This window comes from Drosophila suzukii, chromosome 2L (genome assembly GCF_043229965.1).
Source record: "Drosophila suzukii chromosome 2L, CBGP_Dsuzu_IsoJpt1.0, whole genome shotgun sequence".
Classification (NCBI taxonomy): Eukaryota; Metazoa; Arthropoda; class Insecta; order Diptera; family Drosophilidae; genus Drosophila; species Drosophila suzukii.
In genome coordinates this window covers 348,270-376,127 of record NC_092080.1, presented here as the reverse complement: position 1 = coordinate 376,127, position 27,858 = coordinate 348,270, and the positions used below count along the sequence as shown (strand labels likewise).

General features: G+C 45.9%; 8 protein-coding genes across 9 annotated transcripts in view; 5 read left to right on the top strand and 3 right to left on the bottom strand.

Annotated features, from left to right (window-relative positions):
- Window positions 1-100: 100 nt before the first annotated feature.
- Window positions 101-1,502, top strand: LOC108014207 (androgen-induced gene 1 protein). The gene is made up of 2 exons (XM_017080247.4): window positions 101-658; window positions 981-1,502. The coding sequence occupies exons 1-2, from the start codon at window positions 165-167 to the stop codon at window positions 1,306-1,308; spliced, it is 822 nt and encodes a 273-aa protein (XP_016935736.2). The 5' UTR covers window positions 101-164; the 3' UTR covers window positions 1,309-1,502.
- Window positions 1,311-6,104, bottom strand: smo (smoothened, frizzled class receptor). Its single transcript, XM_017080190.4, has 6 exons — window positions 5,800-6,104; window positions 5,340-5,733; window positions 4,586-5,067; window positions 3,907-4,527; window positions 3,675-3,845; window positions 1,311-3,610 (listed from the first exon to the last, which is right to left on the bottom strand). Exons 1-6 carry the CDS (start codon window positions 5,805-5,807, stop codon window positions 2,218-2,220), a joined length of 3,069 nt encoding a protein of 1,022 aa, XP_016935679.2. The 5' UTR covers window positions 5,808-6,104; the 3' UTR covers window positions 1,311-2,217.
- Window positions 6,105-6,530: 426 nt separating this feature from the next.
- LOC108014164 (uncharacterized) lies at window positions 6,531-9,114 on the top strand. Its single transcript, XM_017080202.4, has 4 exons — window positions 6,531-6,827; window positions 6,910-7,068; window positions 7,362-8,540; window positions 8,606-9,114. The coding sequence occupies exons 1-4, from the start codon at window positions 6,656-6,658 to the stop codon at window positions 8,908-8,910; spliced, it is 1,815 nt and encodes a 604-aa protein (XP_016935691.1). The 5' UTR covers window positions 6,531-6,655; the 3' UTR covers window positions 8,911-9,114.
- LOC108014220 (uncharacterized) lies at window positions 8,998-9,946 on the bottom strand. Its single transcript, XM_017080255.4, has one exon. The coding sequence runs from the start codon at window positions 9,867-9,869 to the stop codon at window positions 9,198-9,200; it is 672 nt and encodes a 223-aa protein (XP_016935744.2). The 5' UTR covers window positions 9,870-9,946; the 3' UTR covers window positions 8,998-9,197.
- A 208-nt stretch (window positions 9,947-10,154) lies between these two features.
- mbm (mushroom body miniature) lies at window positions 10,155-12,083 on the top strand. Its single transcript, XM_036812821.3, has 2 exons — window positions 10,155-11,368; window positions 11,421-12,083. Exons 1-2 carry the CDS (start codon window positions 10,235-10,237, stop codon window positions 11,952-11,954), a joined length of 1,668 nt encoding a protein of 555 aa, XP_036668716.2. The 5' UTR covers window positions 10,155-10,234; the 3' UTR covers window positions 11,955-12,083.
- Window positions 12,084-12,252: 169 nt separating this feature from the next.
- Dus1 (Dihydrouridine synthase 1) overlaps window positions 12,253-27,858 on the top strand; it is a 28,736-nt gene continuing 13,130 nt past the window's right edge. For both annotated transcript variants that reach the window (XM_017083495.4, XM_017083487.4), the window contains exon 1: window positions 12,253-12,405. The gene's annotated coding sequence lies outside the window, so the exon portion shown is untranslated. The remainder of the gene's footprint in view (window positions 12,406-27,858) is intronic.
- LOC108016736 (capping protein inhibiting regulator of actin dynamics) lies at window positions 12,599-15,062 on the bottom strand. The gene is made up of 3 exons (XM_017083476.4): window positions 14,779-15,062; window positions 13,475-14,623; window positions 12,599-13,419 (listed from the first exon to the last, which is right to left on the bottom strand). Exons 1-3 carry the CDS (start codon window positions 14,974-14,976, stop codon window positions 12,766-12,768), a joined length of 2,001 nt encoding a protein of 666 aa, XP_016938965.2. The 5' UTR covers window positions 14,977-15,062; the 3' UTR covers window positions 12,599-12,765.
- LOC108016729 (uncharacterized) lies at window positions 17,550-26,626 on the top strand. The gene has a single exon (XM_017083461.4). It carries the CDS (start codon window positions 18,625-18,627, stop codon window positions 21,517-21,519), a length of 2,895 nt encoding a protein of 964 aa, XP_016938950.2. The 5' UTR covers window positions 17,550-18,624; the 3' UTR covers window positions 21,520-26,626.

Sequence of the window (27,858 nt, the reverse complement as noted above, 5' to 3'; positions counted from 1 at the left end):
CTTTTGACTTTAAAAAAGGCTAGTTTTGGCTTGAAAATGGCTACTAAGCTGGCGCTGATTTCGTCGTGTGCAGCGCCCCAATCAGCTGTTCGCTAGCTTATATTTGTTTTGATTTGCTCGGCGTGCGTTGGATTCCCCGGCTCATTATCCATTATCCGGCGAAAATGGGTAAGAGCAAGAAGCAGGTGCGCGAGTTCAATGCCGCCAAGGAGGCTGTGGAAGCCACAAACGCCCGGCTGGACACCTGCAACGATGCCTACACGAGCGGAGCCTTCCAGTACCTGAGATTCCTGGTCCACCTTCTGGCGGCGGCTCAGTTCTCGTATGGGATATACTACCACTACTTCAAGGTGCACTGGCCCACGGACTTGCTGGACGAGGATGAGCTAAAGGCCCGGTGGGGCGGCAAGTTCAAGTACCTCACCTTCCTGGACGTCATTCTGCAAGCCATCTACCACTCGCTGGCCCTTCTGAACGACCTCTTCGGCGATAACAAGGTCTCCGGGAACTCAAAGTCCAGGCTGAGATCGGCGAGGGACTACGTGTTCGCGGCCTTTGCCTTCCCCGTCGCCCACAACGTGTGCCTCTCGTTCTGGGTCATTTACATCTGGGACCGTGAGCTCATCTTTCCCTCGGCGCTGGATGCGATTTTCCCCAGGCAAGTGCAAAGGTTTTTCGGGTTCTCCGCCTACGTGGCAAGGTGAAAAACTCCATAGCTGCACAGAAAGAAGTAAAGATCAATATTAATTGATATGACGATTTTCTTATTACTTTGATACATATAATACGGTCCCCATATAATCCCGGGAACCTCTTCCAACTTTTGGAAATATATCATTGAAATGGTCTTACATTATACTTTGCTATATGTAATATCATACATCTTCTGTCTGTGTAGAGATTCTTATGTTTGTGGGTTCATTTAAAACTATCTCTATACGATACACTCTTAGTTTACCTGTATTTCCCACCTTTTACAGTTGGCTAAATCACGTCGTGCACACGAATGTGGCCCTTTTGGCCATCATGGACCTGTTTACCTGCTTCCGCCGCTATCCAAGTCGACTGGCCGGCATCACGGGCAACGTCTCCTTCATCCTGCTCTATATCATCTGGCTGCACATTGTTCGATACTTTAGCGGAGAGTGGGTGTATCCCATTCTGGAAGTGCTGCCCGTATACCTGCGCTACCTGTTTCTGGCCCTGCTGGTGGGCTTCAATCTGGTGTGCTATCTGCTCGGGGAGTTCGCCAACAGCGTCGTCTGGGCTCCGGAGTTCAAGCTGCTGACGCAGCAGAAAATCAAATAGGGTTAAGTCTCGAGGATTTAAAATCAGTTTATTAGTTACACAAACGTATAAGATATTTTGTAAACTTATAGGCACTTTTCGAGGTACGATTTGTTTGCCGTGAGAGGCCTATTTTTATCGTACATTAATGTATAATCTAGAGTCTAGTTTAAAGCCCAGTACACACGGCAAAATAAAATGACCAGGAAAATGCATTATGATTTCCTTTTTATGGACATTTTGCTTGGCGTGAGTACCAGGGTTAAGGAAACAGTCATTCACAAACGTACATAGAGATTCGAGTGCTTACGAGCTAGATGGGAAGATGGATTTGTATAATAACGTTTGCAGCTTAATGTCTATGAGTATTCGTAGTTCGTCGTTGTAGTTTCGCTTATTCTGCTCAATAAAACAATTAAGAAGAAACTAGGGTCATCCCAATGTAAAATGCTTAAAAACCTGCCTCGGTTTTGGTTCTACTTCGGTTACTTTGAAATTCCATATATTTTTGTATAAAATATCACTTCCGTTTCTAACTCTTGTGAACTAATAAAAAATTCTTCGAGAGTATCAAATTTGAGTACTGGTAAATGAGATTGTCAGAACTTTTTCGAACGGATTATAACAATTGAAGCCTGACCGGTTTCATAAAGAATTATGAACCGTAACATTATCGCTTCAAAAATGAAATAAAATATAATTCGCTAAGCTACTAACACTCAATTTTGGGGTTAACAAACTGAATTAGACACTGAATCGCAAAAAAAAAAAAGTGATTTAGGACCTTTAAATACATCAGCTATCAGACACCTGATTATCGAAAACATTTTTAAAAAATCTAAAATCCTGTATATAAAACCAAACAGGATTTAAGAACCTTTGAAGAGTTAAACAACTTTAGTAAATGCATAAATTGATCATTAAGTCTTGCTATTTTGAGGGAAGCAACAACATTTTGAGTTTGTCGGACTCGCTCATAAACGAGGGCTCCCTGTGATGTCGATGGGTATCGGTCAATAAGGTCTGCAGCTCGGTGCCTCCGCCATCTTCATTAGCTGCCTCATTTCTTTGCCTGCTGGCTGCATTCAGGAGTCGCATAGCTTGCTGCAGCTCCTCGTCTCCATAGCTAGGAACTAGCTCGAAAGGATTAGCCTGAATGCCCACATCGCAGCTGGTTTTGCTGTTCCTGCTCTGGGGTTTGCCCATGGACATTCCGGAACCGGAGCTGTTCAGCAAGCTGCCCACGTCCAGAGCCACGTCCAGTTCCTCGGAGGAGCAGCTGAGGGAGCGATTCCTTACATAGTCCCTCTTGAAATCCAGCTCTAGACCAGTGGTCTTGGGATGACTTTTGCGGGACTTCCTTGACTGACGACTCCTTGTGGAATTCCGCGAGTGGCGATTACCATTGGATTCATTAGATTTTTTCATGTTTTTCAGGAAATTCGCCACCTGCTTGTTATTTGGTAATTCTTCAATATGGGCTCCATCGTGATCATCCTCACTGTATTCCTCCTGTTTCACAACCACATTGAGATCCTGAATCTGTAGGGACGCACGCGAGTTCTCCTCCTCCGAACTAGAAGTCATATCATGATTTTGGAGGAATGGGATTATAAACTCGCCGTTCTTCTGTAGGAATTGTTTCAGGATGTTGGGATCCAATCCGGCGTTCGCTGTCCTTCGCTTCATTGAGCTCGTATAATTGTGTTGTTTTTTGGAGCTGTGATGGGCAAACACGCCCACTTTGTGACTAGCATTTGGATAAGTGGTTTTCTTCAGCGCTATGACCTGTGACTCCACCGACGTACTGCTCTCTCTTCGCCTACTGCTCCTTCCGGTGGATGCTGCTGTGTAGTCCCTCCCCCGGTGAGTTCTCTTGCTGCTGGCGGAACCTACGTGTTTTCTTCTCGATCTGGATGCCACCTTGGTCTTCATTTCAGCTATTTTCACTGAAACCTGCGAGTCCACCGAATTCCTACGGGATTCAACGGAAACATGACGAACACTCACGCTGAACTCGGAATCCAAAGAATTCTTTCGGGGTCCTTGGCTCGACGAGTTACCTGTCACTGGTACCGTCAAAGCCATGCGCCGCTTTACGCACTGCGGGAGATATGCAGCCCAAGTCGAGGAGATGTCATTCGTCTCCGAGGAGTTCAGATCGTTCACATCGAAGTTGAGCCCGACGGGATCCGTGTGAGTGTTGTACAGCGTTATGGAGAGCCTGCCCTTGTCCTCGAAATCCTTGCGCTTGGCCCACGTCTGGGCAATCACCTTGTGCTTGGGCATTTTCACTTCTTCGATCACCTCCTTTCCATACTTTCTGCAAGGAACATAAGATGGTCAGTTGAGATGTCCCCCTTTTTGCTTAGCGCAATGGAACTTACTTTCTTATATACCGCTTCCAAGTCTCTACTGAAGATGGTGTCCAGCACCAAGTTGACATGACAATTCCAGAGCTAAAAAGGCACAACAAATGCAGTTGCAGGACGCCAACACTTGGTCGATTTTCAATGCGACATGAGCTCTTCTCTTCGAAGACGGAAGAAATTTTACAGCTGCACAAAGAAAATGTATGCATTAGCTTACAAAAAAGTGAAGAACAAGTTGTAAACTTACATTATAAACTGCCTGAAGCTATGGGCCCATTCCTCTGCATGCCTAAACTCGGTAACGTGACAAGCAATGGCCACCAGGATGAAAACCAAAGTGAGCAGCGCACAAACTCCCATGCGCATGATGATTAAATGGATTTTGTTGCTCGCAGAAGTTGACTTAATATCATTAGCAAAGTGCTTCAGGCCAAAGAGCATAACCATGCCACGGGTGATGAAATAGCCTCCAATAAGGATCACCCCACAGAGCGGGCCAAGAAGTAGTCCTGCCCTCATTGGATGATTAATATAGCCCACAAAGCAGATGCCCACAATGCTATTTCCATCCACCTCACTGAAAGCCATTGTGGTGATAGTGAGAACCAGAGGCAGTGACCAGGCTACCAAGTGGAAGTAGGAACCCTTCTTGTCGATGCGATCTTGTACGTGACCCATGGCCCTCCAATGCCAGGCGTAAGTGAGGAACACAAACCAAACCATTCCAGCGGTGAGGAAGTAGTAGACCAGCACAAAGATCACGATGCAAGAGAGATTCTCGCCAGCTGTGGGCTCCGAGTGGCGTAGCGTGCCATCCTTGCGGCACACAATGTCCTCTCGCGATCCCGAAGTGAACTGTAGCAGCCATCTGTAAAGTGAAGTTTGGTTACTGTTAAAGTTCAGGGAAGATGGGATTTAGAGCTCACCCTACGCATGCAATTAGGAAGCATAAATTTATGTAGAACACAATCACAGCAGGGTACTTGTTGGCATTCTTCCAGTCGATGAAGAAAGTGGCCACCACGAAGAGATTCGAGACAAGGCACAGGCTGCCAGCCCAGCCGATAAGCTTGTGGATCTGCCGGTGCTCATCATCGGTGTACAGCGGATCTTTGCACCGCACACCGCAGCCCTCGATGCCGGGATAATAGCTAGCCGAAGTATCTGTCGGCACCAAAGGACTTAAGCACTGTCCAGTTCCGTTGAATTTCATTCCTCGCGCTCCGTTTGTGCATTTCGTCGGGAAGAGAGTTTCGTTGCAGCGAAGAAATTTCGGGAAAAACGTTGTGTTGTAAAGAATGCGACAGGGTTCCAAGGTAATGCGGCACATTTCGTACGAAGGCAGGTAGACCATGTCCTGGCCGTTGATTTTCTCGCACTTTGGCTTGAAGACGGCGCACAAAAAGGGCTGTAAATGGATGAAATGTGTTAATCCGGGTTTTAATTATGCCTATACTTTGGAGTTATGGGCAAAAACATTAAAATACCGAAAAATATATCTATCTTTCTATTATGAAAGAAGCATGATGAGGTTTTAGAAAATGTATCTCTTGATTAAATTGCACTATTGCATTCAAAACAAATGACTGTCAATTAAGGGGCCTAACAGATTTCTAATCAACCTCCTTATCGGAAAGGAATCTATCATTAGGTTCATTAGATGCTATTAATATTCCCCACCTGTATGGCCGCCCAGCACTTAGGCACATGTTTGAGGGCGTAGTAGTCGTTGAGCTTCTCGTTCAGCTCCTTGTCGGTGTGGAAATCGGTGAGATCGAGGCTGCTCAGTTCGTAGGGCAGCTTGGAACCGAAGCAGGTGTTGGTGGCGTTTGAGGTGGGGTAGCAGCGGGCGCGCCGGACGCACTGGATGTGACTGCTGTCCAAGCTGTCGAACCAGGGCTTGTCGTCCCTGCCCTTCTTGGCGTACAGCCGGTAGTTGAGTGTCCCGTTGATGGGCTGCAGTTCCACATCCGACTGCGTTGCACTCGCTGGCGTCGTGCTGCCAAATTTGGCCAAACTGGCGGATGCCTGGGCGACCACCCACAGGCCCAAGATCACGAGTTCCATGTACTTCCTGCGGGTTAAAAATAGCCAAGTCATTTAAATAGCTCTAGCCATTTATCCGCGGGGAAGCACTCACATCTGCATAATGTTCGGCGTGCGCGGAAAGTTAAAATGTTGCCTCAGCTATTAAAAAACATTAAGTTGCCGCTGCCCAGCGTGAATTTTAATGGGCTGACGGCCGCTCCTTGTTTGGAAGGCTCTTCAATGCATCGTGGCGGTATCTTCGGTGGGGTTTCCTGGATTCTATCTGGAGGTCCTTGCAGCGGCTTGTACGGATTTTAAGCGGAGAAAAAACGCGGAACCAAGGAGGAAAACCAAAATAAATGCGACTCGAATCGCTGGATTGCAAGCAGAAGCAACAAATGTGCGACCGTTCCGCGCCTGTTTAAATATACCTGCGACCTATCGGGCGGCTATCGATTAGTATCGACCAGTGCTGCAAAGACACATACAACTTGTAAGAGACCTACCAAAAGTACCAGGAATAAAAAGAAAACATACACAACTTCTTGAATTAAAAAAATTATTTGGATCTGAAAATTTAACTTTTCCTTTTCCATCCTTAATGGAACGTCAAAAAATTTCACAATATCAACAGTTAACAAGACAATAAAGAAGCAAGTCAAGAATAGGCATAAATTTAATTAGTTAAAGGAAAATTAATATAATCTAATATAATTTCAATATTACGGATCTCTTTTCGAAGTAAAACTATCGAACCACTTTTTTCGACATGTGGCAAGGCTCGCGCGGTGGTGTATTTTCGCAACGCCAGCGACGGGCACTCTAGAACGCGCAGTATCGATAAACATCGCGATAATACCAAGCATTCGATGTATTTTTTACATCCCTATTCTGAAATTTCACGGTCCAAAAACACGGAAAACAGGGCTTGGGGCTTGGTTGGACTCGCATAAACGCAAATAGAAGTCATGGACGTTGCCCCCGCACCGCCCGTCAACTCCGGCGGCGATCAGAAGGTCCAGCAGACGCCGATCAGCCCCCATCCGAATCATCCGAACCAAGCGCCGGCCGCAAACGCAAAGGCAACAACAATCGAAAATGGTGTACAAACAGGAGGAGCGAAAAAGCCAGAGAGTTGTGGTGAGAAAGCACCGGGATTGCGGATTTGTTTGTGCAATTTATCTAGTTTACCCAAATGTTTAACCGTTGTTTTGGCCCGCAGAACCGACACATTCCACTGGGACGGGCCAGAAGGAGAGGGACGAGGGCAAGCCCAAAACCGAGCTGGCTGACAAAGTATTAATTACCATATGCAGCGCCGATCGCAAGGTCAAGAAGACCTTTATGTCCTTGCCCACGCGAAAGGATGTGATCGATAAGGGTAAGAAGTTAGGAAGAACTTTTATTAATTAATGCTTTTCTAAAGGAGTTGGAATAGTGGGTACATTGTTTTACTTGGTACTTTGAACCAATTTTGCCCAGTTGGAACTTATTAGCTGGTTAACTTCCCTAGAACATTTTTTTGGTTTTTTTAAAAGTCAATAGGTTTTATAATCAAAACTGTTTATGATTTTTCAAATTTAAGAACATTTTAAAGTTTTGTTTTAAAAAAAGGAAGCAATTAATATTATTTTAAAAATTAAATACTAATACATTTCCTTTACCCCACGTTAGCCCACAAATACGGCCTGTGCGGCAGCACAATTGTCCTGGAGAGCAATGGCTGCGAGATCTGCGAGGACGACGTGCTCCTGTTTGCCGCCAAGGAGAAGATCCTGCTAATGCTCCTCGCCGAGTCGGAGGAGTATGTGGTGCTGCCGCCTCCATCGCCGCTCAATCGATCCGAACGCGCCGGCAGCTCGGTGGATCCCAGCTTCTATGCCAACAACAGTATTGTGTCCAACCCAAACGATTCGACAGTTTCCAATGACGAGACCCTGTCGCTGTCCAGCGTTACACCTTCGAGTGCAAAGAATTCGGCCTTGTTCAAGGAGTTCTCGATACCCTGGAGTAAGGTGCCTGGGGACATAATGAAGCTGCTAAAGGGAAAGGGTAGTTTGGGCAAGCGCCTGAATACCCTGGCCAATGTCTTGGTGGAGGCCCTCCGTGAGATATCTGCCCACATCCCCATTCGGGTTTTCCGGCAGGTGGCCCAGCAGGCTGCTGAAAAGTACCCCGACTCTTTGCTCGAGAAGGACCGTGAAGGTCAGTTCATAGCCACCACGCCGCAGTCGCTCATCTCCAAGATGATCAACCGGAACAATGCCCTCAACAAACCGCAAAAACGTGGCAGTTCGGGAACCTTCGAGATCCACATCTCCAGCAAAAAACGAAAGTTCGGAAGCAGTGCCTCCAATGGCGACGCAAAAGCACTGGCCCTCAATAGGGATCTGGAACAGAAGAAGGAATTACTTATCTCTAGCTACCGCGGCAGTTCCCCCTTAGAACAGTCCACCATTATCGAATATATGAAAGAGTGCTTTCCGCTGCAGCGCTCGTTCTTCAATAACAGCGAAAAGATCCCGGACATCACGGCCATCAAGGACAATTGGCCATATATTTTTGACAAGGCGGTGCTGTACCAGCACTTCGAGCTGCTCATGTCCATCGATCCCCGAGCTTTGGAGAAACGCTTAACCGGTGAAAAGGAGCGTTTCTTCAGGTTCTTCAAGAGTTCGAAGAATAAAAAAATCAGCGCTCTGGAGGAGACCAACGCAAATTTGCTGCGTGGCATAGCGTATCATTTCAATGAGGATCCCGACTACATCTTCAAGCACCTGGAAAGCGGTTCCCTTAACAAGGAAGCGCTGCAGAGCATGAATCCCACAAACGCCCCTTGGGTGGCTCTAGTCAGTAAGTAAAAAGCTTAAACGCCTTCTGGTTTTGATTTCAAAATAATAACTTTTACCTTCCAACAGATTCGCCCATAACAACGGCCGATGGCGTGGAATCGCAAATAGAGGCCAAGGTTTACATCGAGGGCCAGGTGATGGCCACGTTCGCCGCCAAGGACGACGACCTGCCGGACATTCTGGCCCAGCTGATCTGCTACTACTATACCTTTAACATGATGTACCCCAAGGAAGCCAATCAAACACTCGAATTTATCGTCGTTTACTTTCTGCAGCACTCGCCGGAACAAGCGCGATCGGCCAAGAAATCGGTTACGACCAACGGCAAGTTTAACCAGCTAATCGCCAAGCTGGCCAACGCCAATGGCTGAATATTCGATCTGGACTTGGCTGGAACCATCGCGCAGCGGGCGTCGCTTCAATCTCCTCTTGCTCCTCCCGCTGAAGGAGGAGTCGAATTCTGTTTAGTTTATTTATTTTCGCCGACCTATTCCACATGTATTTGTACCACTACTTTTAAGATTTGCATAAAGTGTGTAGTAATGTTGTGTATACATTTCTGATTTGTCACCCGATCAACATCTTTTCATTTTTTTTAGAAGGGCTGGCAGTTCTTAAATTTTAGTGTTTAGATTATTTTGTTAAATGACAATTATGATTATTTTTCATTCCTTTTGCGAAATGGGTTGTCGCCATTTTGCCGCTTTTTCTTTGAAGTGCCTTCCTTGTTATCGAGCCTTTTCTGGAAGGGATTGCCTTCCTTTCCTTTGGACTTCTGCATAAGAATCGGGTGTCTTTTCAGATCATTTATGGCAGATCGAAGGTCTCCATTGCGCTCCGATACCTTTACGCCCAACGTGAGCTTTCTTCTGTAAAAGTCGCGCTCCGCGAATGAGAAATTCTTAACGGCCGTGGGTAATTCTCCCTTGGACATATCGCACTGCCACAATCGGGATTTCTCCTTCGACGACGCACCACCTTTCTTGGGTCGTTCCTTCTTGGAAGTGGAGGTTGAGTTCTGATCCTCGTCAAAAGACTCCCATTTGGTGGCCTCCGATCGGTTGGCTTCTATGATGTTTCGCCGGTGGTTCTGCTCCCGCTGCTGCATGAATTTCTTGGCATCCTCGTTGTCCACATCGAGTTGTCCGCGATCCTCGGAGTCGTCAATGATGTCGTTCTTCACGTGCTGCCATGGTTTCGCGGTGGCCTGTGGCACGGGCGGCACGAACGGTTTATCATACTTCTTGGGCTTGAATTTTTCCTTGCCCCAGGTTTTGGAGCGAATTTTCAGCTCTTTCCCGTGCTTCGAAATCCTATTATTCGGTCTCATTTCGGTTCTTTTGTTATTTTTTTTCCGAATTTATGGTGCTCCACACATGCTATTAGAGGTGGCAGTTTCAGAGCGGGTCCAAGTTATCGAAATTAGCTGGCGAAAGCCATAATTATATATTAAAGCAAGCCATTCTTAGGATTTTCTTTTTAAGTTATTTAATATTTTGTATTTTTAATACTTATTTCTTTTTACGGCAGGACTAAAATTATATTTAAGCTGGCTATTGATAACAGGCAGATTTGGCTTGAAAGAAGCTAGGCGGTAAGCGCTACTGCTTATCGCTTTTTATCGATACCGCCAATCGGCTCAACACGTGCGCCGCGGCTAGCGGAGCGGTTTAGTTAAATAAATATTAATTCAGGATGCAAAACGGCGGAGGACATTCCGGATGGGAAAACTCATCAGGAGGGGATCGACACCACTTCTTTGCCGAGGGATACAGCCAGCAGCAGAGGCGCAGCGGTGGCGGCGGCGGAGGAAACCAGAGCCAGAGCAATAACAATTGGTTGGACAGAGGAGCAGGTGGCCAGAATGGGAACGCTTTCAACAAGTTCAGGGACTCCCAGCAGCCGCCCAACAATCAGCAGCAGCAAAGCCGGAGGAGTGGGAGAAGAAATAAAGGAGGAGGCGGAGGAGGAGGAGAAGGTGGTGGTGGAGGAGGTGGTGGTGGTGGACGAAGAGGCGGTGGAGGAAGAGGTGGTGGTGGTGGTGGACGAAGAGGCGGAGGAGGAGGAGGCAAAAGGGGAAACCGCGACAGGGGTGGTGCACGCAACAAGTCATGGCACGGCAAGGACACGCATGTTAGTCCTCGCCAAAGTGACATGGTGTACTACGATAACGTGGGCGACTTTACCGACGATCGCCCCCTTCCTAGCACCTCTCCTGCGCCCTCGTCTCTCAGGCAGGAGAGCCTGCCACCTGCCAACTTCATTGTCAATCCACCGCCTCCACCTGAACCAGAACCTGCGGTCTCCATTCCGCCAGAAGAACCCACCGTGCCGATCATCAACATCAAGAAGGAGAATGAGCTACTGAAGCCCAAGCCACAAAGAAAACCGATGGTCAAACCGGAACCCAAATCTCCTCCAAAGAAGGAGAGCTCCTCTAGTTCTTCGAGCAGTTCGGAGGACGAGTCCGAGCCCGAACCAGGCGAAATGGTAGCCAGCACTAAGACCGTAGTCGTGACATCCCCGCAAAAATCAAAGTCTAGCAAGTCGGTCGTGGCAACCACGCCAAAACCTAAGTCTGTGGAATCCAGCTCCGACTCCAGCTCTGATTCCGATGACAAACACAGTCGGCCACCGGCCAAGAGTAAAAAGGTGCCGAAGGAAATAAAGGCCGAGGAGGATGTGGTCTGCATGGGCTCTCAGGAGCGGATGTTTACCATTACCGATGAGGAGGAGAGCAGTGAGCCGGAAGAGGAAGAGGTCAAGAAGGCAGGAAAAGGAAATAACACGAGCAAAACCGTCGATATGTGTGGAATCTGCGATAGAAAGGTATACTAGCCATAGGGGATTCGTGTTAAATTACTAAAAATATAACTTTCAGGGCCACACCTCCTTCCAGTGCCAGATGATCTGTCGGAACTGCTCCGGTAGGTACCACGGCCTCAAGAACTGCCCGAATCCGCCCAACCTGAACATTGCCATGCAGTCATTCATGGAGTTCGTCATGCAGCAAATGACCGTTTTCCATAGCGACCAGCGATTTGCCTTTCCCGCTGGCACTGTCGCAGCTCCAGTTTCCGAGCGGGCTCCAGTCAAGGCCAAAAAGGACAAATCTATCAAGAAGGCCAAGAAGACGCCACAGAAACGGATGAAGGTGGAAGCAAGGGATCCAGAAGACGAGGAAGACTCATCATCGGAAGCGACCGAAGCCAGCAGCGAGAGCGAGGAGTCGGAGTCCAGCGACGAGCCGCAACCAGCTCCTGTGTCCAAGCAGAAACGGAAGCGCGGCTCAAAGGCCCCCGTCGCAGCTAGTCTGGCACCTCCAGTGTTCCCATTTCCCCTTTTGGGCGCTCCGGGCGCCCCTTACAACTCTATGATGTATCCCTATGGGACGCCTTTCAGTTTTCCAAAATAAGTACCACCTAAGTTTATTGTAGATGATCGTACAAGCATTAGTATGTTAACAAAATGTTGAACTGTAAAACACAAAAAACGCAAACTTTTTTATTTTAAAATTTAAAAAAAAATGTAAGTGCATCTATTATTCTTTTTTACTAGTATTTCAGTCAGCTTTTTGCGGGTCAAATTGAAAAACCTGTGGGACTTAGAAATGCAGTTTGCGAAACCTGAACAAAAATTTTAAAAATGATTATTTTCCCAAGTAAACTTTGATTATCGATAATAGATAAGATTTTGGCAGCCCTGGCTATCGGAGTTTATCAGACTGTCCACCCCTGGTTGTTTTGCCAGCTGTTGCTTCTATGCTTTTGCACAAAAACTCAATTTATCAGTGTTTACTAGTGAAATTCGACAAAAACCGAGGAAAAATTGTGAGAATTGATTGATCGACTTCAAGAGTTGCTACGGTGAGTGTTTGTTTGACCTATTACACATTGAATATTTATCTTTTTCCCTAAGAAATTACGAAGACATTGGGTTTCTTTTTAGAACCTCGAAGCATGTTTGCTTTTAACAGGTGTGTTACCTTAGTGTTTTTGAAATAAGCCACTATTGAACACAGACAACAACCATTTATAACCACAAGCATTTGCAACGAAATCGAATGAAAACTTGGCACATAAATTTAGTACAGATTACGTGGACTGTGAAAAAAGTGCCTGAAACCCCAGCTTACACATGTAATTTATACGAATTATTTTGGCGCAAGAGATAGGAAATCCGTCTGGGACAGCCCCTGCTCCTTCCCCCATCGGCGTGTCAGGATCCTAGGGTATGCACAAGGCCAGAGCCTCACGTTCCATCTCGGTGCCGCAGGAGACGGGGTGGTTCTGGCCCCGGGGATCGACGCCCGGCCTGAGCAGCGTCTGCTGCAGCTCCCAAATGATCTCGCAGGACAGAACGCTCACGGCCAGCTTCAGCACTGACTGGTAGTTGAGCGGGTTAACCGCATAGCTGAGGATGCCTCTGGCAACCTGGTCGAACAGGTAGTTCCTGTCCAGCAACAGCAGCTCCTCGCGCACCTCCATCATGCGGTTCTCGAAGTGACACTGAATGGCGGCAAAGACCAGCTTGTCCAGGCCCACCAGCAGGTCCCGCTTGAACTTCACAAGGTAGTGCTCTATAAACACGATCTGGTTGCGATTCAGGTGTGGCAGGCGTACCTTGTCCTGGATCACCTGCTCCCCGATCTGGCTGACTACCAGCGAGGCCAGAGATCCCGCCGGGGTGGCCCGTCGCTCGCCACACGGACGGATGTCCACGAACGGATGAATCTCGTAGCTGCCCACGCCAATGGTGCTGGCCACGCCGCTGAAGGAGACGTGGGAGGCGCGCGAGTGGTTCTTTGGCGGCTTCGCCACCGACGGCGGCACCTCCATGGCCTTGTGGTCCCTGGCGAAGCCGATGATCTGATAAGCTTTCTGCAATCGGAGAGAATGAGCAGTTCGTCAAGGATCACTACAATCAACCACTTACATAGTGCACATATTTCTTGGCATCGCAAACGAAGTCCTTGATGCGGGAGACCAGCACCTGCAGGGCGCACTCGTCCTCGCTGAGATCGTCGTTTAAGCCAGATATAATGTAGTCGAGAATGTATTGCGCAGCCTTATAGATGGGGTCATCTGGAGCGAAGGTGAGAGCCGTCTGACCCTCCATAGCAATGGCTGCATTCAGAGCGTAGCAGAGCTCACTGTCCAATAAACCCTCGAAGGTGGCCTGGTACTCATCGCAGAAGGATGGTTTTCTCTCCTGAAGAGTGGACTTCTTCTTCTTGCGACGCTTTCTCTTCGGCTGGCGAGCAGCGGCGGCCTTGTGAGCTCTCTCCTTAATCTCGTCCTGAATCCGCTGCCACTTTTCTCGGTAAAGAGCCTTGTGCCTCTCTATGAATGACTCGCGCTCCTTTTCCACCTCCTGTAAAAGGTAGTTGATCCTACGCTGATTGGCAATCCGCTCATCCAACCTCTTTTTCCACGACTGAATCTGGTGCTCTGTGTTTTTCACCAGCCTCTGTTTCCTCAGGATCCGCATGTTCTTGTTAAACCGATCCTTTTTGAACTGGAAGAGCTTCTTCTGCTTGATTAACAGCTTCCGCATCAGATCCTGACACATGCTTATGTGGGCGGCCACTCTCATATTCGTGAGCATCTTGCGGTGCTCTAGCAACATGTTCTGCATGGTGGCCAGGTTCTCCAACCGCTTGAACTTATCGTACGTAATGTTCAGCAGGTGGACCTTCCTCTCGTGGCGTTCCTGCTCCTGCAGCTGCTTCCTGGCAAGAACCTCCTCGGTGCACTGGTGCCGAGCTGCCAAATTCTGGTGGTCCTTCTTCGTGATCGACTCGGCATTCGCTATCAGCATCCGATCGTATTGCTCCGACTCGCGTCGCTTGTATGCCTGTAGGATATAGTACAGCTGCGATTTGTGCAGTTCCTGACGGTGCTGGTTGAAGTCTTTCAGATTACATATCACATCGTTGTCCTGCGTAATCTCGCCGTTTTCCCGCAAACGCTTTAGATTACGTTCGTTGGAGTAGAAGGTCTTCAGATTGGAGTCGTGCAGTGGATTGTACTCGGGGATGTGCTCGGTAACAGAGCTCTCGAACTCCTGCTTACCACTCTTGAACTAGAGTAAAATGCAGGTTATATACAAATGCATGGTCATATAGAAAATGATTGGTGCTTAAAGTGAAAAATGTATGTATGTTTGTATTAGTAAAATCTTAGCTTGAAGCCTACCAAATTATAGGGGCATAAACAATTACTGGAAGTTCCACTTACATCCTGTCCGATCTTGTTCTTAGAGAATATGACCTGGTTCCCGGGACACTTAAGCATAGGCAGTTTGCAGTTGAGGGGAATCAGCTCCCATCCGGGCAGACTGTTGATAGGCAGCCCGGTCTTGAAGGAAATCATCTTCAACAGGGCCGGGTTCCCGGACACCTTATTCCGCCGCGGCAGCGACAAAATATCGATCATCTTGTCGCTCTTAATTTACTGTACCCTAATTTATTCGTGTGTTCAACTAACATTTATTCTCTGAGCGTTTTTTGAAAACTAACTCCAATGGGTTATCAAATTTTAAAAGTAAGTAACCTGCCTACTTTTATATTATTGTTTCCTTTTTTCAAGGCTTTAAGAAAAAGCTCTTAAAATTGGTAAACATCTTGTTAATGGGAAGGGGAAAAATTCCCACGGTTCAATGAAAGTGCTTAGGTTGCTTATCAAAGCTTTTCTTGTTACCGGTGTATCCTTGTGTTGGGTGGAGGGTAGGGGTCCTGTTCTGTTTTGTTATCGTTGCCAAGAGGCAATAACACTGAACCGGAAACCCAAGAAAACTCAATAAATTTTCCAGCAAAATTGAATAAAATGTGAAATTGAGTTGTTTACAAACCGCGAGACTTGTGAGACTTGGTTTTAAAAACCCTTTTATTTTAGTGATGTTAAAATATATCTTTCTGAAATTTATTTAACAAATTATCGCGTTTTTTCAATACGATGGTTTTATAATAAAACAATATTTACTTACTCATTAAGCTATAAAGTACAAAGTTAAATCAATTTTTGAACTGAACTCAATCCCACGGTTTAATGGCAGCTGTCAAGCGATACCTTTAATTTCGTCTATTTATCGTATGCAAAATAAGCAAACTTCGGCTCTTCAATGATATCCCGAACGCACAATTTTGGTGTTTGTTTTGGTAATTTGCGTTTCGATTTTACGAGGCAAAACCGGGATCGCAGCCCGCATCATTAGATGTGCTCTAGCAGATTCCCGGCCGTTTGTTTGGGGCTTATATAAATCCTCGGACGACTATCCGTATCCATCCTTCGCTGTCTTTCTGTGGGGATGACCTCGTTTCCCGTCTTTGAACATCTCTAGATTACGGGCATCTCGAGCATAAATATTTACCAATCGTTCGGTCAGGCGACGGCATGTCTGCATGGGTTTTTCCTTGGAAAAGTCCACCCACTCTCGCCCACTATCGTGTATCTTCCATGTAAATAAAATCACATCAAGTGCTGAAATGTACTCGCTGCAGCACGTGCTCCAAATATTCTCTCGAGTGTGCTTTCCATTTCATCTAACACCTATGGCGCCCCTTTTTACTTCCCGACCCCTCTGTCGATGGCATAAATAAAGAATGATGCTGGTATCCCAAAAAATGGAAAACTGTGGGGGAGAACGAAAGGTGCGTGCCAATCTCCATCGGCCTTTCGAGCTCTCCTGTCCCATTTAACGTTATATAATAGTTACTTCCTGCTTTAATATGAGACCTGAGGGATGGCATCGTGAGTCGTCGGGCTAACAAGCCAATAATCCTTTGGGAATAAAAAAGTAGCATACCTTTTTGGGCTCCAGCTATACTCGTAGAAATGTATCTTCGACTTTATAGAGACTTAATTGCAAGAACAGTCCGCTTTCTTAATGCATGTTCAATCTATATCATTATTAAAAAAAAAAATATACAAATTGATCTTAAAATCTTAAATCTTTCATATTTACAAGTACGTTAACCGATGTTTGTAGTGTTTTTCTTAGAATGAATAACATTGGTAACTCCTACTTAACCGATCACGAACATACATATCTCCCATGCTGAACCACCCCCAAAACTGCCACCGAAAACATTCAACGATTTAGTTGGAGGGTGTGCGACACCCCCCTCAATTTCCATTAGCGGCGTACGTATGTTCCATTTAGTAGTCTGGACGATAAAATGTAATAGGTATGTTTGGAAATATAAATAGAAAATTCCTATGCAAGTTGAGGAATAAATAGTGTAAAATTAAGTAAACTCAAAACCCCTCTGCGAAAAAAGCCACTGATTTAAATCCCCCTTACTCTCTTCATCTGGCTAAAGGCACCGGCAAAACCGCACACAGCTGTCTTTAACTCTCTCTTTCACTCTCATCTGGCTTGTTACCACCAAAAATTGAATTGACAAGCGGCCACTTTCCATTAGGAAGCTTTCAGCCTTCAATCAGTTGAAGCAACTCATCGAATCACTTTCAACGGGAGAGGCTTTCTCTCGCACTTTCTCATTTGGCGTTTGAGAGCGACTTCGAACCAAGAGAGGGAACTTGTGTTTGGAACACCAGTGCTCACCGATATAGTTTCTTAGGTTACAATGGTGTAAGCGAAATAATGTTTTAGGTGGGGAACATTTTTTAAATGTATTTTGTAAAAATCCGAAATAAAAAAATAACTAAACAGGGATCCTTTAAGATCTACCTCTAATTTACATTTTTTTAATCTGTACGCTTGTGTGGTTTAACAACAGTAATAATTGGTATTTGGATGCTTTAAGAACTCGGAAGGGTTGTCAAACCTTGTCGAACATGAGCTGCACTCAGAAAAACAAACAAATAAACTTGTCGTAAGCATTAAACTTAGGAGACTTTAAGGACTCGCATCTTAAATTTTGAAGGTATAAAAAATGTTCATATAAATTTAGTGAAACTAAACTTTTGCTTTTAATAGAAAGGTAATATTTTTGCCAGTGTTGCAGCACGGTTCGCTTCAATTGAGCGCCGTGAGCTTCCAAGTTGGTTACTCTGCGTGGAGTTGGTTCGTTTGGTCGCGTCGGTTGAAGGAGTCGGTTGTGCGATTTGAAGCGCTCCAGTTACGGTAAACGCGAACGCCATCGCATCGCCCGTTTTACTGTTATTTTAACTCGGAAACCCTGTGCCTTGTGTATCTGTGTGTGTGCTCGCCTGTCTCTTTGTACATATGTGTGGGAGTCAAACAAATAGCAAAGCGAACAGGAAAATCATAGAGCAGAAATTCCGAAAAAAAGGGGGTGGCGACCATCCTGCTTTTCTGCGCCCGCTGCCAGTGTAACCACCCCCTCACAGTTACACCAACAAAAACAACAACCACAGCAAGGACTTGAGAGTAAACGCGAAAAACAAAATACATTCACGTATGAACCGTTAACTGCGCCATTCAGAAATCGCAACAACAAATAGAAAATATCAAAGGCAAAACAATTAAATTGTGTGTGAGTGCCAGAGAGAGAGAGCACAAAATCAACAACAAAATCGTTTGAAAAACAAACAAAAGTGTAAAAGGAGTTGGTGAATAACAATACAAGTTCGGTACCGTAAAAGAGAAAGCCAATAAAAGACTGCAACAATAAAAGCCAGACAAAGTGAAAAAGGACAAAATCATAAAAAAGGACATTAATATTACACTGGACTCTTGAGATAAAATGACATAAAAGTTAAACACCAAATCAAATCAATTTTCAAAGGATATTATTTACAAGTAACCCAACCATATTGAAAGCAAATAAGCAAAATTTAGCATTTGAAATTTAACATTGTGGTAGAAAGTGAAAAATAGTTATAACGAAAAAGAAAACCACTTTGAAAACTCGTTAAAACTACAGCCAGCTCTGTAATCTTTTGTAATCCCAAGTCGAACTTTAAACCATCGAAACATGCTGAAAAACCGCTTGGGAATTATATGAACGAGGATAGGCCTCCACTGGATTGCATCATCCGTCGAGGGCGTGGCTTAGCATCGAATGTAATGTACAGCTGCCAAGCAGGACCTTTCATCACTCACACATCATCATCATCCTCATCATCCGAGCCATCTTCTCCAAACCCAACGACACGATGTCCACAACAGCAGCTGGTCTAAAGCCGGGACCCAAAGGAGCCAACGGAGTCAGGACGGATACGGACCACATCATAACCATCACCACTGCCAGCCTGACTGAGACCTTCATCGAGGAGCCCGTAAAGGGAGTCGCCACTCCGGTCAGTAAGCCAAAGTCCTCGGGAAGCGGAGATCCACTAGAGACCATCACCTCCGGTGACCAGAGTGAAACGAGGAGAAGGAACCAGCCCTTGTGGCGGCTATCCCAGCTGGTGAGCTACCAGAACAACATCGCCGATGTCCAGCATCGGAAGGGAAGACGCCTCCACGGACTGCAGCTGCCACTGCATCCTCTTCAGCTTTTTGGCTGGCTGGTGCTCCTCCTGTTCGGAGTGGCCAGTTACTGGGTGCTCATTCCGGCCTTTCATGCCCGCATTCAGGGCCCATTGTACGGTTTGATCACGGGCCTCTACCTGGTGCACATTGCCTCCCATTTGACGGCCCTGCTGACGGATCCGGCGGACAAAGAACTGCGGCGGGTGCATCGCAACGACCGGATCGTCCCAGAATTCGACCGGACGAAGCACAGCCACGTGATCGAGAACGGGCGCTGCCATCTGTGCAACATCCGCACATCCTCCAGCCGCACCAAGCACTGCTCCGTGTGCAACAAGTGCGTGGGCAAGTTCGATCACCACTGCAAGTGGCTGAACCACTGCATCGGGTCGCGGAACTATGTGGCCTTCCTGATGTGCGTGGTCAGCGCGGTGGTGGCCACCCTGGTCATCGTGGCCGCCGTGGTGGCCCAGATCGTCTTCTACTACGTCCAGCCAGAGTGGCTGAGCTTCTACTGGTGTCCCATGGACACGAGCCACCCCATGGAGGGCGGCGACTACATAAACCTCACCCTGAGCCTGGGCAACGGCACCATGATGCTGCTAGAGCAGCAGCCGGCGGTGGAGGAGGAAGATCGTCAGGAGTTCCTGGACGAGGAACTGGCCAACATTACCATCTCCACACTGCCCACCCTCCTGGAAAACTTTACAGCCCTGATAGAGGCTAGCACCACACAGTCTGGAACGAGCCTCTCCAATCATACCGTCACGCAGCCTGTTTTGGGCGGGATTGGACTCAACGAGACCATCTTCCTGTTTCTCCTGGGCGTTCTGGGCCTGCTCGCCGCCGTGAGTGCGGGACTGCTGCTGCACCTGTGCTTCTTCCACATCTACATCTCGTTTTTGGGACTGACCACCTACGAGTACATCAGGAACCATCGGCAGGCACAGGAGGCCAAGACCAAGCAGCTCCTGGAGGGAGCTTCCAGCGTGGGTGTGGCCAAAAATGGAGGCGTACACTTTTCGGCCTCCTTGCCCGAACCACACAATCCGTCCAAGTCGATGCCAGGTGGCCAGCAGCTGTACTGCTGCTCCAGTGCCCCTCATCCCAGCCAGCAGTCACAGGAGGCGGTGGGGCAAACAGAGCAATCCCTGCGCTTGCACTGCTGTGCCAGCTCCAGGGAGTTTCACCAGAGTAGGCAAGCTGTCTATGTGTGCTCGCTGCTGGAGGAGACTGTGCCGCAGATTCAGGTGGAGCAGGACACGCTCAGTAGCTTCCATTGCTGCTCCAGCTTTGCGGCCAGTTCCTTGCAGCGCAGGGTCAGCTTGGCCAAAGGATCGCTAGTCTCGGCCGAACCACGTCCACAGAGACCGGCGACCTATCTGCAGTACACCGAGCAGTGCACCCTCTGCACCTTCCGACTGAGAAGGGGATCCTCGGAAGCCGCGAGCAGCGCCGGTGGCAGTAGTAGCACCCGCACCCTGACCAGCCAAACCGGGGGCTCCTCCTCCTCAGCCACCGCAGCTGGGAACATCTCGAAGAATCAGCGTTGGAGGAGGAAATGGAATTGCTGCGCCTCAGTTCCGGATAGCCCCGATGTGCCCAACGATCTCCTAGCTGCTCTTACGTTCCGCGAACGCGAGGAGGCAGCAGCAGCGGCCAAACTGAATGCCCAGGAGCTGCCCATACAGTTCATCCGCACCCTAAACGGCGGCCTGGAACAGGAGCTGCCGCTGAAGACTACGACAACGGCCACTCCCACGCCGCCTAGGAGCTCCCGACTTCGTCACATGCTGCGATTGCTGGGGCGCTATCGAAGACCACGCTGTCGCCATGGGGCCCATCATGGAATCGCGGCCAAGGAGCACCAGAATCACGGTGGTTCTGCCATCAAGCAGAATCAGATTCGCCCGCTGCAACTGCAGGCGGCTGGGCGGGGCTATGCCAACTCCACGGCCACGCCCACACCGCCGGCCAGTTCGCCGAGCAGGAGTTCCCTGGAGAGCAGCGAACTGAGCACCAGCACGAGTCCCTCGTGCGGCAATAGCAAGGAGCTGATGCTGCTGCCCACATCCGTGATAAGGGACGACAGCGTGACCACCTATACGCTGACCCTGCCGCCTGCCCTGCCGCCGCCGACGAGGAGGAAAATGAACCAGACCAGCCAGGAGTTGGCGGAGCTGGCCGAGACACTGGGATTTGCCAGCAACTTGCAGCACAATCAGCACAACAGCCAGACGAACAGCCGGACGCTGCCCAGTTTGGGGAATGTCTATCGCCGGCAGAGGCGGAAGCACTTCTTGCGGACACGATCGCCCACTCTGTCGCCCATCCACGAGTCCGGCCTCTCGAATCCAACCTCGCCGCAGCCTCTGAGGCACCTCCACCACCAAAACCTAGCCAACTCGAACTCCAATCCGGCCAAAGCCACGTCCTCGCCGCTGCTTAACCGCAACTCTGGGAACTCCTCGGCGCTTCTCGTCCAGAATCTGTGCAGCTTGGCAGGGGAAACGCTGAGGAAGACCGCCTCCAACAGCTCCCTGCAGAGCCTCAGCTCCAACTCGAGCAGCACCTAGAATCGAGTGTCCTTGATGGTTTCTGTTTGGTCCCTAGGTTAGACTTAGCTATAGCCTTAGCCTTAGTATTCCCCGCATCCCAGGCAGTTCTGTTGGATTCCGGAAATCAATTAATCCGCAAATAAGCATCGAAAGTCATAACTGAAATCAATTAAGCACGAGGAGTGGGAGTGGGGTTGGAACTGGGTGGTGAGCTGTCAGGGCCAGAAGGAAAGGAAATTGCCTTTGATGCGATGCGGTTTCATGGCCAAACTTAATTACCGCTTTTGGTCGGGGCTCCTTTGTTTGAGTCTGTGGATTGCATATTTGATTTATTAAGAGTCTGAGTCTGGTGTGGAGAGGTAATAGGAAAGATTGGAATTTTTGCTATAAAGAAGCCAAGTTATTAGTTTTACTTATATGAAGAGCGTTTTGTTACTCCTTAAAAACTGTTTGATTTATGAACTACTTAATAAGTTTAATTAGTTGTTAAATACGAATAACTCATATGGTATCTCTCTATCATAAACTTAGATTATTGGAAGAATTCCAAAAGCACTTTCTGTTCTTCTTAATCTTTTCAAGTATTTACTTAAGTTCCTAATCTTGACATAAGACATAAAACTAAGAAAATATTGGAGTTTATTTTTATTTATTAAATTTTAACAGCTGCATAATGACATAACATTTATCTCAATACGATCTTATTGGTTTCTATTCTCTAAATCGTCTTTTATACTTAATCCACATTGCCATCGACATTCCTTGCATTTTCTATTTCCATCCGGAAAACATAGTCAGTCCCTAAATGCATCCACTGTTTTTCCCCCAAACTAAACAAGTCTTTGGCATCCTTTGAATGACTTTGCAGTTGAATTGATAAAATATGCAACAGCATGTGCCGAAGAGTTGGAGTTGGGTGGTCTACCCCCTAGAGTTTACTCACTTTTTTCCACACCCACCCCTTGGACGGTATTGATTTTCATTTTGGAAAATGTGCGAGCGAAGGCGTCGGGTGATTACGTATTGTATCTGCAGCTGAAGCTTCGCTGTATCTGTATCTGAATCCGTGTGGCCGTGTATCTGGCAGCCAGAAAAAAAGAGGGAAAAGGAGCGAGGACACAACTGCAGCATGTTGCCAAATAGTTACGCAAATGTTTTCATTCGATTTAAATTCAAGTGCCGGGGAAAACCCAGCCAACTGCCGATGGCAATTGTCAGGGGCTCTAAACTTGATTCTGACGACTGTCTCTGGGCCCATTAAATATGCCGAAGCTGAATAATTAAGGCGGCACAAGTCAGGAAAACAAGGTCTGGAAAACGTAGAAATGGAAATGCGTCAAAGCGGGATTGGATGGGATTGAGTTCATGTGCTCATCCTGCTCAGTTGTCAGTGGGACAGCTATCGGGGCTAAAAGGCAGTGATAGGTATATGGATAGACAGCCATAACGACTACGCACATGACACTCCGGGTACCAGGTGGCGGTGGTCTTTATCACCCCCCCAGACAGTCGGCGATTCGTGTTATTGAAACTGACAGCAGGAAGAGTCCATTTTTAACCGGTGAGGAGCAGGTGGGGATGTGGGGAGTGGCAACAGTGTCAGGTGGATGGGTTGCTGGAAAGAGAATCGCTTTGAGCACAGGAAGTGGCCGTCGAGCTGCTCGGGGCGGAGTGTGATTAGTTTTTCTTTTAGTGGCCATTCCAAATCAATTTATGTTAACCTCAATCACTGAATCCATACTCTCGGTTTTAATGTGCTTATTCATGGGATGGGTTATCAATTGGCTTCTAAAAATACATCTTCCGTTTTCAATATGTATAAATGTTTGAAATGAAAGAAATGGGAGCAAATAAGCTGGAAACTTACCAAAATCCATTTAATTTACAGGTCAAACTACTTAAACAGTTGTAAATAAGTTGCAAATATATTTTGGGGCAGTGTGCACGCCATACTTTCAAATACTTTTGTACTATTAATCAAAAAAGAAAAGGTCACCCGAAGTTTCGAACAATACGGCCCTTAAAGTTTCAAATAATTACTCTATACTTAACCACCGAACTTCAGACTACTACCCATTAACTTTATACCATGATAAATTTGTTTTCAAAGTTGGAAAAGTTTTCCGCCAACATTCTACTTAAAACAGAGTTAACTTTCTACTTATCCTCTTCAAAGTGTCATCCTTATAGCTTGTGATGACATAATCCTAAATAAAATCAGGGGTATTAAGATAGTTTTACTTCTGGCATATTGCAATTTTGTTTTTTTTTTATAAAAGTTTTGTTCAAACTGGTTGGCATAATATAATATAGTTTACAAATTATTCTCTTTTTATTCGCTGATATACCAATTAGTTAATTTAACTTCGCAGTGCACTTTGTTTGTATTTCGGTCACCCTGTCGGCGGATTGAGGCCAAAATAAATGGCAAGTTAATTATAGAGACCCCATTCTTTGTAACACACGGCAAATCAACGCGACTTGACTGCAAATACTGTGCCTCTCGGGGATGGGGACACCCATGGATACCTGAATAGATGGATACGGTGGGAAGGAGGCAGCCAGAGGGAATGTCATTGAGCCCGTGTCTAGAAAGACGCGACTTCCGGAAGACTGACAAGCATTTTTGCAGGGTGCTCCCACTCAGTTCGAGTTCAGTTCGTTTGCAGTGACAAGCGACAGACGCCTGGTAAATGACTGAAAATAACATAATGCAACGACTATAAATGGATTTTCAATGCAGACTTTGCTGCACCGACAGCTGGAGCAACAATTTTCTCGCCTTTCTTATTTTCCTCGTTTATTTCCGCAAGCAAAACACGCTGCATACTTTTGAGGGCGCTTCTGTGGCTCCGTATTTGTGTGCGTTTGTTTGTGTGACGTTGTGGGTGTTCGCTTCTGTGTGTGTATCTGTGTGGAAATGTTTAATTTGATGGCACTTGGCGTTAACATTTGGAACTGCACCTGCTGCCTGGAGACACACGAGCACAAAAGCCTCGTGCTTCATTACGTATCCGACATGTGTGCCACATATATTATGCTATTCGTGTTTTGTTTCACAGCAGAAACGATAATGGCCGACGATTGTGACGATTCCATGAATAGCACGCACATATACGATGTTACGGAATTGGAATTTTCCTTTTCTTGTTCTTAGTATATATTTCCTTAGTAGTTCCAACTAACCGAAAATCCATTATGAGAGTTATACCTATAACATGGTAGCCCCAAATTGATTTCAAATTGATCGAAACGTTTTATGTGTTTATTATATATCAAGAATCCCTAACATATTTCCAATCTTCTTCTCTATTACAATGTTATTTGATACCTGTTTCACCTTTCTTTTTCATTCTACCCCCAAAGAAATCTTCTTTACTTTGTGTACACTCTGTTTAGCAAGAAAGCTCCCCCGAAATTTGAATTTTAAATAGGAATCACCAAAGTGGCCATCTTCCTTGCTCCTTTCCCCGCCAAACGCAATCTTTTCCTTTGGTTTTCCAATCAGTATTTTTTCCTTTTCTGGTGCCGCCCATGTATACGAAATGCATATATTCATCCGGCTGTCTGACCATCCAGTCACACTTCAGAGGCGTCTGTCCAGGTGCATGCACCCGAGTGCCTGGAGACACCTGGAGGATCTCTGTATTCTGTGGGTGAAAGCTTTCAGATGGCTATGAAAAGATAAAATACGGAATGTGTGCGTATTTATTTGTATAAAAATAAATTCGACTTTAATTGCATGTTCGTGTCATGTTCCCGTGCTCCCGACTCCTGGCCACGCCCCCAGTGTGGCTAGGGCGAACTGCCAGGCAACGCCCCCGAATTTTCAGTTTGATTCCCGCTTGTGAAGTTTGTTTACGAGACATAAAGCAGAAATGTTCTAGGTGAAATGGGGACTGGGACTTCCCCAGTGGAGTAACTTTCCCTATGGCAACAAATGCAACGCTCTTGTTGCTTTTGTTGCCCTGGTTATGGCCGTGCATCAATTATAAAACATTTTCTTGTTGCCATTTCAATACTTCTTTGACATGCAAGCCGAAAATGTTTTGCATTTTTGGCCGAGAGATAGAGAAACACTGAAATTAAAAACTGACATAAAAGAATTTAAACTTGAATATTATTGTTGTTCTATGCATCCCTAAACTGATATTCTAAAACACGAATAACGTATTGTAACTTCTTCAAAACCTTGAAATAACCAGTTTGTGATGGTATTTTTTTCGTGTGTAAAAGCAACATGTTCTTTGGAAATTTGCCTAATTTCTCAGATTGCCTGAAGGAGAATTTTACCCTTTCCATAGATATGTCAACGAATCATGATTGATTGGGCCTGAATTGGGTGCGATGTCTCATCAGTCCAGACAGTTGCCTTCGCCTCCAAGTGCCCCCGCCCTTCCCCTTCCCTTTCCGGGTTGTTATTAGCAATGGTAGTTAGGCTAGCTCCAACTCCCACTCCGCCCGGCCACTCCACCCACTCCTTTTGTTTTTCCTGCGCCCTGCAATGACATTTTCAGCTGCTTTGCTTTTCCCTTTTCGTTGGTTCAACGAACTTCTGGCTCTCGGCTCTTTTGTTGAATTCTCAGTCAGGTGGAATATTCAGAACACACAGACATAGGTGGATCCGACCGCCTGGCCGCCCCTCTAATATGCTTTTCAATTTAGTTAATGACTTTCCAGATAGGCCCTTGAACCGATTTGTGGGTAGGTCCCTCTGCAACTTAGGCTAAAACAAATTAACAGAGAAATATAAGAAATGTGTACGAGACTGCAAACGTGGTGGCGTGGAAATTGGGAAAGGAATGTCAGAAAACAAATAAAAGATTGAAAAACAAAACAATAATTATATTAATTTAGCCCAGCCAATTAAGTGCGAAACTTAGAGCACGATTATAATAAATCTATTTTGATAAAATGTGCAGTTAACAAAGTCCATTAAAGAAAATATTTTAAATGAAAATTAAAGGAAAGATATTTACGAGTATGCAAAACAGATATTTGAATAAAGTGAAACAGGATTAAGGCCAAGATAAGTGTGCTGTAGAAATGAGTTCAAAACATTTAAGGACATGCTTTGTACTGTAAAAATATAATAAAATAAAGATGGTTTAATCTAAAAAATAATGTTTCGTTTGATATTTTTGTAGAAGCTAAGAGACTTGTAAATCGCTCTCCAATGACGTTGAATGGCAAAAAGAGCAAAGATACTAAAGTGAAATAAAAACGACGGAGAACAAACAAAAGTGGCCACAACAAGCCGGCTATAAAACTATCATTGGCCACCAGGTGGCAAATGGGAGGGTCATCATTGCTGATTGCCGTGGCTCAGAGGTCGCTTCTGACCCCTTTTCGTTTGCACTTTAAATATTTACCAGGCCGGCCGAATGGAGAATAGTATGTGGGGCTTCCGAGCGGCTTGGGATATTGCCCCGGACGTGTTGACAATTTCATCGGGCGCAGTGGCTCCATTTGCAGAACTTGCTTCACGTTGCGGTCATTATGGTCGAGTTACCTGCATTGTTTGTTGTGCCCCCATCAACTGTCGCCTCCACGCTGCGTATGCGCAATTTTGTGGTTCCTGTAAGTGGTTCGATTCGAGGAAAGTAATTATCCTGCTTTTTAAGTTACAATAATGGGAAGTTCTACAGGAAGAACAATTTATTTAATAATCCAAAGTATTACCCTTTGATTAACAACAGTGTTCCGTTGATATACTTAGTACAATATTTTAAATTTCGAAAGTGGGTAATGCAACATGTTAGATTTTCGATTGATTTTAATTATTTAATAATCCAGTCTGTTGATATAAATTCATTAATGATAAAATATTTAATTTAGCTTAAGCTATTTAATAAGTCAGTTTATTATTTTAACGTTTTTCGCCTAAATTTACCTAAAAATACAAAATTTTTTAGTTTGTTTAAGTGAACCAAAGGTCTGTTGTGCACTTTATGGCGAGCAATAATAATTCAATTTAAACACAACATATACAGTTTAGCAGTCAATTTTGCACATTCTTTAAAATCGAGCGCTAATAGCTTTTTAATTTAGTTCAATTAGTGTCAGTATGAACGCATATAACTATAATTTATGATAACTGCAGGCGGAACTTCTAATTTATGGAATGCACCTCACAACAAAAATGTATAAATATGGTAGCCTATCGTTTCAAAATGGGTTAGTAATCATTTGATAAATAAATAAAACGATGTGAATGGATGTCACAAATAAACCGAGACCCCATATATCTGTTAATATTGCTTAATCGAAACCAATTTATTGACACAACTAAAAATTCCTACAAATCCTAGCAATCGATTGCCAAAGTGGCGTCAAGGGAACCCACGACAAATCACT

Excerpts from the sequence above, each read along its gene's own strand:
- LOC108014164 (XM_017080202.4), top strand. The coding sequence starts at position 6,656 with ATGGACGTTGCCCCCGCACCGCCCGTCAACTCCGGCGGCGATCAGAAG. Across the intron at positions 6,828-6,909 it reads GAAAAAGCCAGAGAGTTGTG|AACCGACACATTCCACTGGG; the intron begins GTGAGAAAGCAC and ends TTTGGCCCGCAG. Across the intron at positions 8,541-8,605 it reads CCCTTGGGTGGCTCTAGTCA|ATTCGCCCATAACAACGGCC; the intron begins GTAAGTAAAAAG and ends ACCTTCCAACAG.
- LOC108014220 (XM_017080255.4), bottom strand. The coding sequence starts at position 9,869 with ATGAGACCGAATAATAGGATTTCGAAGCACGGGAAAGAGCTGAAAATT.
- mbm (XM_036812821.3), top strand. The coding sequence starts at position 10,235 with ATGCAAAACGGCGGAGGACATTCCGGATGGGAAAACTCATCAGGAGGG. Across the intron at positions 11,369-11,420 it reads GTGGAATCTGCGATAGAAAG|GGCCACACCTCCTTCCAGTG; the intron begins GTATACTAGCCA and ends TATAACTTTCAG.
- LOC108014207 (XM_017080247.4), top strand. The coding sequence starts at position 165 with ATGGGTAAGAGCAAGAAGCAGGTGCGCGAGTTCAATGCCGCCAAGGAG. Across the intron at positions 659-980 it reads CTGGATGCGATTTTCCCCAG|TTGGCTAAATCACGTCGTGC; the intron begins GCAAGTGCAAAG and ends CACCTTTTACAG.
- LOC108016729 (XM_017083461.4), top strand. The coding sequence starts at position 18,625 with ATGTCCACAACAGCAGCTGGTCTAAAGCCGGGACCCAAAGGAGCCAAC.
- LOC108016736 (XM_017083476.4), bottom strand. The coding sequence starts at position 14,976 with ATGATCGATATTTTGTCGCTGCCGCGGCGGAATAAGGTGTCCGGGAAC. Across the intron at positions 14,624-14,778 it reads AGAACAAGATCGGACAGGAT|TTCAAGAGTGGTAAGCAGGA; the intron begins GTAAGTGGAACT and ends ATTTTACTCTAG. Across the intron at positions 13,420-13,474 it reads CCAAGAAATATGTGCACTAT|AAAGCTTATCAGATCATCGG; the intron begins GTAAGTGGTTGA and ends CTCCGATTGCAG.
- smo (XM_017080190.4), bottom strand. Across the intron at positions 4,528-4,585 it reads TTCCTAATTGCATGCGTAGG|ATGGCTGCTACAGTTCACTT; the intron begins GTGAGCTCTAAA and ends TTCACTTTACAG. Across the intron at positions 3,611-3,674 it reads TGGAAGCGGTATATAAGAAA|AAAGTATGGAAAGGAGGTGA; the intron begins GTAAGTTCCATT and ends TGTTCCTTGCAG.